Here is a 12,365-nt window from a genome sequence, read left to right on the forward strand (position 1 = left end):
CTTAAGGGGCAGCATAATCGTGTTACTGAATTGAATCAGTCTGTCTTTCACTCCTATTACAGAGTGAATGTCTCCAACAGGACTGTTCATCTTTTACGACAGTACGAGTGTCCACATGTGTAGTGGATATGGATTGTCCAGTTCTTGGATTGAGTACCCGTGTTCAGTTGTTTGGCTGTCTTGATTCTGGTAGATAGTCGTTTGCAATTCATGTTCACATTTATCAGCAGACCTAAGTCCTTGGCAATGCTATCTCTACTGTGGAGTTCTGGGGGAGGGGGGGGGGGGCAGGTCCATTCATGTGTTGTTCCAATGTGCATTCTCTTGCTTGCTGTTGCTGGTCTGAAAATTCCTCAAGCTCATGTATTTGTTCAGTCTGTAGTTCCCTTATAGTGTGTTCTGTCACTGGAGCTATCGTTGCCTCCAGCCCTCCAATTCAGGCCTTCAGTAATTTATCTTTACCTCCAGCCCTTCCAGTCAGGCGTCGGGCAATTTAGGACCTACTGCAGAGCATCATTCGGCTCCCTCACATTCTCCAGTTTTTCTTTTGCAGCATTAGGAGGTGGTATGCAGCAGTTTTATGTGTGGAAAGCTGAGCCTCCTGCCATCAAGCTTGTTTGACATGTTGTCATGCCACGTGGCACTCCACTCTTGTTCACAGAATTCAACGCCAGACATCCCTCTGGCATTGATCCAGACCCTGCCCAAGACATCATTGGACTCCATCTCATTCATCGTCAGCCACACAGGCATCTGTCTGGCCATTGCCAGCAGTCACAGCCCACCTACTATCTGCTCTCTTGCGCCAGCCCTTCAGTCATTGTTGGCCCTGTTGCAGCTAGCCCTCTTGATGCTGTTCCCAGCCATTGTCACTTCTGTCACCAAAGTCACAGCTGCCTTTGTGGCCATCCGTGCAGTCTCCTCTACAGTCATCATCAGTCCCTATTACAGTTGGACCTCTTCATGCCATTTCTGGCAGTCACCACCACTGCTACCTCCTCCCTGGCCATACCAGTGTCATGTCAGCCATCCCCACTGGCGCCTCAGATCCCGTCATTTATTCTTCTGAGGCTGGATTGTGCCTTCTTTGACACTTCACCACCAATCCTGCATACACCATGCCTTTTTGCCACCTACAGTGGCTAGTTGCCTTCTGCTGCATGGACATGTTGTATTTCTTTCCTTGGGATCAATTTTTTTGTATTAATTGACTGACTGTCATGTTGCTTCGTTCCAGTCAGTTCTGGTGGGTGCTCAGGACTTTCTCCCCTGGGTGCTATGTTTCTCTGAGATGGTTGTGCACTCTCCATTAAGAGGGCAGGAGTGCAGTACACACAAAGCTGGGCCCCTGCGTATTCGGCCACCATACTCACTGTTATGCTTCACGGGCCATATATGGCCCCTGTTTTGCCTTGGGAGGTCGTTTTTCAACAAAAGAGTTGCTGAGCTATTTACCACCTAGTATCCTGCATCTGGGGACACAAACAGTGCCAATATATGACGTGCAGGCTGTGGTACACAGTGCTGCAGTGGCAGGCACCTATTCTCATCTGTACGAATATTTGTCCACGTGAAACTGCAACTGTATTCCTCCACTGATGGGTACTAAGGTCGCTGCTCAGCTCCTCAATAGCCAGTTCAGCTGCAGACCGATTGCCAGCGGCCTGTAGCCTTTGCTTTAATCACAATGCATGCCACTGCTGCTACTTATCATAGAGCACCTCCTCATGCCTTCGCCGGAATCACAGTCGCTGGACGCCTACAGAGGCTCCAGAAGGCCCTGCTTTGCCTTTGCCTGGATCACTGCCACCGTCCATCGCCACTCTGGAAGGTCCCACTTCACGGAACTTGCACCTTGAGTGCCCACGAGCTCACAGCCTTATTGTAGGACCGTGTTGCTACACACCCACAGCATCTCCCTGTTCATCGCCAGAACCAACAATCGTGGACTTCATCATAGTGGGCACTAACTATGCATCGTCACAAAAGACCATTTTGGATAAATGTTGTCTATATTTTGTTTGATGATATTTTGGAGTTTTCCATTAAATACACTCCTGGAAATTGAAATAAGAACACCGTGAATTCATTGTCCCAGGAAGGGGAAACTTTATTGACACATTCCTGGGGTCAGATACATCACATGATCACACTGACAGACCCACAGGCACATAGACACAGCCAACAGAGCATGCACAATGTCGGCACTAGTACAGTGTATATCCACCTTTCGCAGCAATGCAGGCTGCTATTCTCCCATGGAGACGATCGTAGAGATGCTGGATGTAGTCCTGTGGAACGGCTTGCCATGCCATTTCCACCTGGCCCCTCAGTTGGACCAGCGTTCGTGCTGGACGTGCAGACCGCGTGAGACGACGCTTCATCCAGTCCCAAACATGCTCAATGGGGGACAGATCCGGAGATCTTGCTGGCCATGGTAGTTGACTTACACCTTCTAGAGCACGTTGGGTGGCACGGGATACATGCGGACGTGCATTGTCCTGTTGGAACAGCAAGTTCCCTTGCCGGTCTAGGAATGGTAGAACGATGGGTTCGATGACGGTTGGATGTACCGTGCACTATTCAGTGTCCCCTCGACGATCACCAGTGGTGTACGGCCAGTGTAGGAGATCGCTCCCCACACCATGATGCCGGGTGTTGGCCCTGTGTGCCTCGGTCGTATGCAGTCCTGATTGTGGCGCTCACCTGCACGGCGCCAAACACGCATACGACCATCATTGGCACCAAGGCAGAAGCGACTCTCATCGCTGAAGACGACACGTCTCCATTCGTCCCTCCATTCACGCCTGTCGCGACACCACTGGAGGCGGGCTGCACGATGTTGGGGCGTGAGCGGAAGATGGCCTAACGGTGTGCGGGACCATAGCCCAGCTTCATGGAGACGGTTGCGAATGGTCCTCGCCGATACCCCAGGAGCAACAGTGTCCCTAATTTGCTGGGAAGTGTCGGTGCGGTCCCCTACGGCACTGCGTAGGATCCTACGGTCTTGGCGTGCATCCGTGCGTCGCTGCGGTCCTGTCCCAGGTCGACGGGCACGTGCACCTTCCGCCGACCACTGGCGACAACATCGATGTACTGTGGAGACCTCACGCCCCACGTGTTGAGCAATTCGGCGGTACGTCCACCCGGCCTCCCGCATGCCCACTATACGCCCTCGCTCAAAGTCCGTCAACTGCACATACGGTTCACGTCCACGCTGTCGCGGCATGCTACCAGTGTTAAAGACTGCGATGGAGCTCCGTATGTCACGGCAAACTGGCTGACACTGACGGTGGCGGTGCACAAATGCTGCGCAGCTAGCGCCATTCGACGGCCAACACCGCGGTTCCTGGTGTGTCCGCTGTGCCGTGCGTGTGATCATTGCTTGTACAGCCCTCTCGCAGTGTCCAGAGCAAGTATGGTGGGTCTGACACACCGGTGTCAATGTGTTCTTTTTTCCATTTCCAGGAGTGTATGTATACACTGTTTACTCTTAAGGCAGGCTTCTGAAACAGGCAAATAAAAATAGTGAGAGGATCTCTGGATAAATAAATAGATGGACTATCTATAAGTATACAATAGCCAACGAAAACACAACAGGTTACCTGTAAATTGCTTTGGCACATCAACTTGACCTAATCATTAGTTCTGTGTTAGCTTGCACTTAAAAAGTTCACATCCTATCAGGGAATGGGTGAACGACTATCCAGTAAACTTTTGTCGATTGTAGTTGGCAACAACCTCAAGCTACAAAACAGCGTAAGAATACTCAGCTCAATTTGTCACTTATCACAAGCTATATTGCATCTAATGCTGTATGAATGACACTTCCAGATCTTTCTGTGCATTATGACCTTAAGCTACAAGCAAGCACAAGCACAAGCTACAAGCAAGTATCTATGTTTTAATGGTTTATTGTACTATACTCTTAACCACAGTCCATAATGTTGGCTTTTTCCGCCTTTGAATAAGCCAATGTCCTTCCTTGGCCTCGACGGTTCAAATCCCTGTCCGAATATAAAAATTTATGTACCCGTCATTTTCCTAACTCGGTCAAAGCAAATGGCATGATGGTTCATTGAAAGGACACGGACGATTTTCCTCCCCCCTTCTTTCCTAATCTGAGCTTGTGCTCTGTCTCTGATGACCTCGTTCTCGACAATATGTTAAAACTAAAGTCGTCCATCCTCATTACTCGCTGATTCACCCATCAACTTTGAATGGTTTTGTGTTACGTGTCCACGTCTCCCTGCCACAAGTCAAAACTGTAATATAGACTGGCGGTAAACTTTCCATTTCCGAAACATTCGGAAAGTTAAGTTTGAAAACCCGATGTACCACAGTCATTTTTTTTCTTATTTTTTCTTTCCTTGTCGTTCATCCAGCGTGCTATTCATCTCCCTTAGATGAAAATCCCTCATTTCATTATGTTACTTCATTGTTTACGAACATATGATTGCTCTGCTCATATGGGGGGGGGTGGTGTACAACTTGCGTACTCTTCGCATTTACGGAAACTCCTTCACCCTCATTTATAATCAGTCTTTTGACAAGAAAAACTTCGCCTCGTAGTCCTAGACCATTATTTTGTACATATTTGCACGTGCTGCTGTAATGTTCCCCCTCTGAACATTAGCAGTCGTAAAAGCAGGAAACAAATTGTTAATATTTCTACGAAACAACAAAAAATACTAGGCGTACGTGAACGTCAAATTACTACACGTTTGTCTGTTAGCTCTCGATGTAACTCCACATTGACCACAGAGTTAACTTTGACATATCACAGTGGACCATCTTTCATTTCAAGTCCTTAGAATTGTGGGCGTGTTGCGGATTATCTTTGCAAACTTTTATTTGCTCATGTTTATAAATAGCAAGAGAAAGTTTACATTGATGTAGAGGCGTCAGCAAAGAGCGTCGCGTCTGTTGAACGTTACGCACAGTGAGATGGTAGCATCGGTTGAAATAATTTTTATAATGGAATTAATTATTTGTTAATGACATCACGACATCGTCACGCATTGAAAGTGAACAGCTATATTACCGTGAGGGCGCACTATTTATTTCCGAAAGAGACATGGGCTCGACGTTTGCAAAATTGTTGAGAGATAATTGCCGCCCCGACATTTTAGCAGATAATGTACGGCAGCTTGTTGGAAAGAAAAGAAAACGAAGCGAAGAACCCGAACCTGAATTGAACGACCGAATGCGGGCGCCCAAAAAGTAAGTTTCAATAACTCAGCACGAATCGTATATGCGACGGAGTTTATTTCGTAATTCTTCCCATTTACTTAAAATTCAACTTTCTTCTTACCAGTATAATACCGTTGTGTGAGTTGTAAATACTTATATATGTATCTTAATTTTTCCTTGATTTTTTCTTTTGCATCTGGAACCAGAAGCCAATCGGTAATGACAACTGTCATCTCTTACACCCTCCCCCCCCCCCCCCCCCCCCCCCCGCCTTTTCCTTAATGTGAATCTTTCTTTATTTTATGACAGAATTACGGTCACGATGTGGAAAATTATTGTGTAGTTTTCCGATAAATGCTCGCAGCAGTGCGTCACCTGGGGGATGTTATGAGACAATACAAAGTAACATAGCAAAAACAGAGCAGTTATATTAATGATGGATTTAGAAAACTTAATGGTTAGGAACGTACTTGGAGGTGATTCAACAGTTTTATGAGTGTGATAGCAGACTTTTCAACATTGGACGGTAACTTTAACTATGTTTAAGCTTTAAATCGGCTGCAACTGAGTTAACAAGATTTCTCCATATTCTGTAATGTTTCTGTGTATATTAGCACTGTTCCTTACCGAAAGGCGGCCAGTTTAAATGTAAGAGAAGAAATCCACCAGATCCACAATGTATCTTGTGTTCAGACTTTCGTTATGAACAGGGTGCAGTTTCTCTGTTAACTTTGCAACATAATGCCGAAAAATGCCACCTACCCAATATTTTTGAGAGTAGACTGTTGGAATATTGCGAATTTTCCTCAGATTGGAACCACTATCCCAGTTTCATTGAATGTTTATGTAGTATAGTTTATTTTTGTACTTAGTTTATATTTCGCAGTGATATATGGAATAAACCAAAATTGCTTACAAATTTATGTTTGATGCAAAAAATTAAGTAACAATAGGCCAAAGGAAGTGACTGATTCTAGAGGATAAACCCAACAGCAACTGTCGATACCACATTATAAAACCCCAAAACATTCACCACAATTATTGCCATCCACAAAAAAAACACCACCAAGAGAAACCAAATTGGAATCTTGACCTATATAGGTCAGCAGTAACTCGCGATACCAAACCACCCGTAGCTACAACCACACATTGGAATCAAACACTTCCCTTGACCTATATAGGTCAACAGCAACTCACAATACCAAATCACCAATAACAACAACCAAACAACTCACTCTAGGTGCGACTCTACAATCTCTCTCTCTCTCTCTCTCTCTCTCTCTCTCTCTCTCTCTCTCTCTCTCTCTCTCTCACTCACTCACTCACTCACTCACTCACACACACACACACACACACACACACACACACACACACACACACACACACACACATATATATAAACAAAAACACACACACCAACAAAGAAAAACCACAACCCACCCTGCCCTCCCCTCAAAATCAAAAACCCGTAAACAAATAAAAACCAAAAAAAATCTCAATCACACACTACAAATCAACAAAAACTGCAACAAATGATATCCTCCACAACAAAATCATAAAACAACCACCACCACCCACCCACCTACCTCCAAAAAGCCTTCCCAACAACTAACCCCCCCCCCCCCCCCCCTAGCTGCAGCCACACATACCCCCTCCACCCCACATGACACCTCCCTAACCAACAACCTTCGGGCTATACATTGTACTAACTGCCCTTAAAAAACCCTAAAAATACCATAGCTCTCAGGGACACTCTTCCGCCAACAGTACTCATCTAAATGAGACTGAAGTTTAGAAGAGCACCTCATCCCCCTCCCAATAACTTACTTAACGGCCCCCCAAAACCCCTCTATGATATTCGTACAGGCCCCGGTCTCATAATTTTTAAACTCTAACACTATGATTAACTACTGAATCATTGTACTCCCGCACACCCAACCCCCTATAAGATGAAAATGCGTCTGAAACTATGGTACTCCCCTCTGCTATGAAATCCTCAATTAATCCCACTAATTCCCTTTTCGTCTACCCTTCCAAAACCATAATTACACATTCTGAAACCCCCCACCCCCCCTCCGACACAACAGCCACCCACACCCATACACCAACCAAAGATTTACCCCTCCCATACTTCTTCCTCCCAAACTGCAACTCGTCAACCTCCACCACTACCCCAGGCCCACCCAACTTACCCCTGTACTTAATATACTCTGGACACACTTCACAACAAAATGAAAAGCAATTCAGCACAGTCCTCTCACTCACACCAGTCTCGTGCACAGAAACTGTGAGAAGATCTATAACAAAAATGATAAGTCATTAACACAATTTCTCGCATGCCCAACTTAGGTTTCTCGAACCAGGAACCTTGCCTTATGGAATGCCATCGGTTATCCCTACGGCACCTCCACATATAGCCGTCCCTGGTCCGAGACGCCAGAACTTTCATGAATTGCATTTCCTCCCAACAGACAGCACTTCACCCCTTCGAGCAACAGCCCAAAAAGCTGAAGAAACTTGATGAAGGACAATGCACTGTCCCCCATCTGCGTACACAAATGCATACTGTTCAGTGTGTCATTCATATCCATACCTAACAAAGGCATAAACAAAGTAATTTGGAAAAATTCACACACAACGAACAGCAAACAACACTACAATAACTTAGACACAACAAAAATCTAAATCGTTAACTCACTGAAAACTATTCCTGTAAACGCACAGTCAACAGCAAAACCAAATGTGTCGAGGACTGATACGCAACTGAACCCAATACACCACATAACACGCAACCCATAAACACGCCACCAGAGAGCACCAATGACCACATCAAGGCTATCAGTAGGTCTGATGGAATGCCATCTGCTCCTGAGGCCTTGTTTTGACTTAGGGCTTTTACTGGTGTGTCAAATTCTGCTCCCAGAATCATGTTTCCCATCTTATCTTCAACTAAGTCCTATTCCATTTCTACAATGGTGCGTGCAAGTTCGTCTCCCTTGTATAGACCCTCTATATACCATTTAACTTATACAAAACCTCAGGCTCCTTCAATTTATCCAGGCCCCATACCCTAAATTTCCAACCTTTTTTGCAATTTCTTCAGTATTATTCGGCAGGTCATAACCAATAAACTATGGTCAGAGTCCACAGGCTCCTAGAAACATCTTAAAGTTTAAAATCTGGTTCTGAAATCTCTGTCTTAAAAATATATGATAAATTACCTCTATTTGAATTTGTATTTTTAACCCTTTATTCACCTCATCAGAAGTCCTATTTCTCATGAACCAAACTTCATTAATTCCCAGTATATCTAACTTCAACTTATCTATTTCCCTTTTCAAATTTTCTAACCTACCTCCCCGATTAAGGGATATAAGGTTCTGCTCTGATCCCTAGGATGGCGGTTCTGGTTCTCCTGATGATGACATCCTCTTTTATTTTTATATTTATATAAACTAAAAAACATTTTTTAAACTGTATTTGCACTAATACACAGAATTAGAAACACGATTTTCCACTTCTTCTGTATTTTCGGCACTATGCCGGACTTTTCTTTTCTCTCTCTTCAGGAAGTTGGTTTCCACTTGATGAAGTGTTTTGCACTGTTTCCAACTTTGAATTTACCTTTTTTCTTAGAATTTGCCTTTGCTTTATACCAACATCCACAGATAAGATGTTCCTTCAGTTTTCGTTTGAAAGTGCGCAGTCCATTTATGCCCATTGGCAGTCAGTTATAAATCAAGCTTCCTGCATTTCCGGGGTTCCTATCTGTTACTTTCAGCCCTCTGCTGCAGATATAAGTTTCTCTAGCTCTTGTGTTGTCAAGAAAACCTCTGTTTAGACATGGTGTTCCATTTACCGTTAAAAGAAGTATTTACAGGTGTTTGTACCATTTACGGTTAAAAGAAGTACTGTCTCATACATGCGCATAATTGGTACAGTTTGTTTTTCAGATTCTGTAAATTGATTTTGCATGATTCCAATGGTGTTAGTTTTGCTATGAATCTGTGGTTTTCTTTTCAAGTACTAAAGTTCTCTGAATATATGTATATATCTGTTGCTCCTCTCCATATTAGTATAGCCTCATTCCCAAAACCCACTTCTTCTAGGCCTTTGTCTGCACTGCTCAGTATAAAATCATCTTAAGCTGTAATTTCTGTTTGTTTGAAATTTTGTATGTAGGGCCTATATATTTTGGAATAGATTATTTACTTGAAAGTACCTGACTCACTACACACTAGTAAAACTGCGTTGTTGGCGTACGTCACTAGTTTCTCATTTATATACAAAATGAAGAGTAGAAGTCTTATTACTTAACCCTGTGCTACTTTGTATTTCACTTCCAGAAGATCAAAGTAAACATTTTTCTCTGTGTTTCTGGATTTATGTTTTATTGTAGTGCACTCTGTTTTCAGTGAAGGTTTCTATAATATCTGCAGCTTTTCATATAATGCCATAGCAGTGCAGTTTCTCTAAAAGGATTCTGTGACAGACACAGTCAAAAGAGTTGGAAACTTCCAAGTACACAGAGATACTGTCTTAATATCATCCAGCACCTCAACTGTGCATGTTACGAACTTTGCCACTGCATTTTTTTGTAGATCTTTCCTTTGCGGACCCATCTTGTGCTTCAAGGAAGATATGTTGCTTCTATATGAACTTTACCATTCTATCTTTAATCACTGTTTGTACTATTTAAGTTATGGCTCTATAATTTCTGTATCTCGTTTACACCTGCTTCAAACACTGGCACTACCTTATGGCTCTCCTTTATCAGTGACTTTAATTAGTGGCACTACCTTCCTAATTTTTATGCTTTTTGGAAAAACTACTTTGATATTTAGCACAGCATTTTCCCATATTTGCTGATATGCCATCCAGACCCTTTGTATTTTTATGTTTTAGTGCTCTAATTGTTTTTGAAACTTCAAATTAATCTGTAAGGAACAGTTATATACTCTTCAGTAACCTCTTTGCTGCTTTCTGTGCTTTTTAATACTGCTATGTTTTGTTTTAAAAGTTGTTGATTGAAACTATTACACACTTGTTGTGGATCTGTCAATTCTTTCCACCCCCTTGTCAATGTTGTGTTTGTATCTTTTCTGTTTTCCTTTATATAGGTCCAAAATGTTTTACAGGTGTTAGAGGAAGTTTGTATTTTTAGTTTTTGATGACTAACTTATACTTCTGTTGTCATTCTATGGTGTGCTTTCTTCTTGTTCCTGTAAGCTTTCAGGTCACTTCTTGTTTTTTTAACTTCTATGATGATCCATTTCTTGTTTGGCTTGCCGCTAATGGTTCTGCATACTTTAGTACAAGCTACATTTATGTGACATCCTTAATATATCACAGAAGGTTTCCCAGCTATTTTCTACACTGCTTTCTTTATAAACATGATCTCATTTTTCTGCTGTTATAAGATTACCAATTTTAGTTTATTTAAATTCAGCCACTATGCTATCCTAGTCTTTTATACTGTCTTGCAGTTGAGTTATTTGTCCAAAATGGTCTGCAACAACAGTATATACAACCTGAATTGTATGTCTGTCAGAAGGTATATTTGAAAGATATGCTCTCATAATGTGCAAGATGTTTCTATCCATAGTGTCTGATTTTTTTACATGACACTGGAGATACAGTATATAACCTATTTTCCCATCATCCAAGAAAGTGAAAAGATGCTGTGTCAAATTAATGACAGTCTTGGCATCTGGATCCATATAATTTATAAAATACCTTTTCAGTGGAAGATCACCTATATCAGTCAATTCATATAGTTTCTGACCACTTAACAGAATACAAATGGCATGTTAAAAATCAAGCTTTGGAAAAATCCAGCTCAAAAAGTTATGTTAAATGAAGTAGACATCTTGTCTCATGCATCGACTTACTAAGACCCTGTCGTCAAAGAGACTGTAGAAATTGGAATTTGCAGTAGCAATGTTAACTGGAACAGTGGCTATAATCTTAGTCATCCATGGAAAAGGGCTCGTGATGTTGAGGGACTATAGAGAAGTGGTGGTACTGCTAGTGTCCCCCAATCGCCAACATTGGCATAATTTATGGCAGTGTGATGTCACAAAGATGTGGGTCAACCAATCACATTCTGTTTACTCATTACTAAAAGGCCATCACAGAAGCAATTAAAACAATTAGTTGTCCTACTGAAGGTAATAAAGGTAATTGTTGGAACCAAGAGTTTTTATTTTAGTTTGACATAGAAAGAGGAATGGAATGGCACATTTCATACATATTAGTTATATTCCATTAATGACATTCGATTATGATCGCAACCTACTCCCCATGTGATAAAATCTTGCTTCACAGTGTCACTAATTCAGTCATGAGACTCTTGTAACTGGCTTTTAATGTAAGCCGTTTTTTATAAAAAGACTCAAGTTTTAATAAAGAAGTTGACTGCCAGCTAGAGCACTAGGACGTTTAAGGAACCAAAATGTGCATTTTTGTTGTTAGTTCAAAGACACTGAAGTAAAACAAAAGAGGAACTGACAACTGTGACAGTACTCCCATTTATTACATCATGGAAAGTTTTCTTTTTTGTCTCCTGCTCCATGACCCGTCGAGAGCTGCTCTGACTTTCATTACCAACTATAGCAGCCTTGACTATCAATTGAATTAATGGTAACATCTTTTACATTTCCAGGAAAAAGCTAATGTGTACCCCAAAATACATTCACAAGACCTTGTTCACTGAGGGGAAGGGGAGTGATGTGACTGTGAATGCATTGGACAAACAGTGGAAACTGCACAAAATATATCTTTCTCAAGTAAGTATATCATGACGTCGTGTTGTTTATAGTTTTTCGACACCTGCCAATAAATTAAATCAAAGAGTACCTTGACCCAAGGTTTAAATTCAAGTATGCTTTTAGGTAATTACTTACTCTGTTAAAAACTGTTGTGTGCAGAAGAATATATTTCTTACACTCTAATGGGCTAAAGAAAATAGCAACACAGAAACAGAAAATTCATATCAGATGCTATAACTGTACAGCGTAGCCACAGCTTTTGGTCAGTACTGAGCTCACAAATGAGATGCTAAGTCTGAAATCCATGAAAACTTCCTGGGAAACTTAAAACTCTTGTGAATGCAATTAAAAAAGAAATGTTTGTCATCAAATGTGGTTTTCCTTAAAAAGATAGTAGAACAC

General features: G+C 42.2%; 1 protein-coding gene across 2 annotated transcripts in view; it reads left to right on the forward strand.

Annotated features, from left to right (window-relative positions):
- Positions 1-4,895: 4,895 nt before the first annotated feature.
- The window catches only part of LOC124614170 (protein germ cell-less), a 102,373-nt gene continuing 94,903 nt past the window's right edge, over positions 4,896-12,365 (forward strand). Inside the window, exons 1-2 of one of the 2 annotated variants that reach the window (XM_047142922.1) lie at positions 4,896-5,223; positions 11,858-11,981. In XM_047142922.1, the coding sequence (XP_046998878.1) occupies positions 5,078-5,223; positions 11,858-11,981 (270 nt within the window). In that variant the 5' untranslated portion in view covers positions 4,896-5,077. Of the gene's footprint in view, positions 5,224-11,857; positions 11,982-12,365 lie in introns of those variants that run through there. The other variant, XM_047142923.1, reaches the window with a different exon arrangement.

The sequence above is a fragment of the Schistocerca americana genome, chromosome 1 (assembly GCF_021461395.2).
Source record: "Schistocerca americana isolate TAMUIC-IGC-003095 chromosome 1, iqSchAmer2.1, whole genome shotgun sequence".
NCBI classification, from domain to species: domain Eukaryota; kingdom Metazoa; phylum Arthropoda; class Insecta; order Orthoptera; family Acrididae; genus Schistocerca; species Schistocerca americana.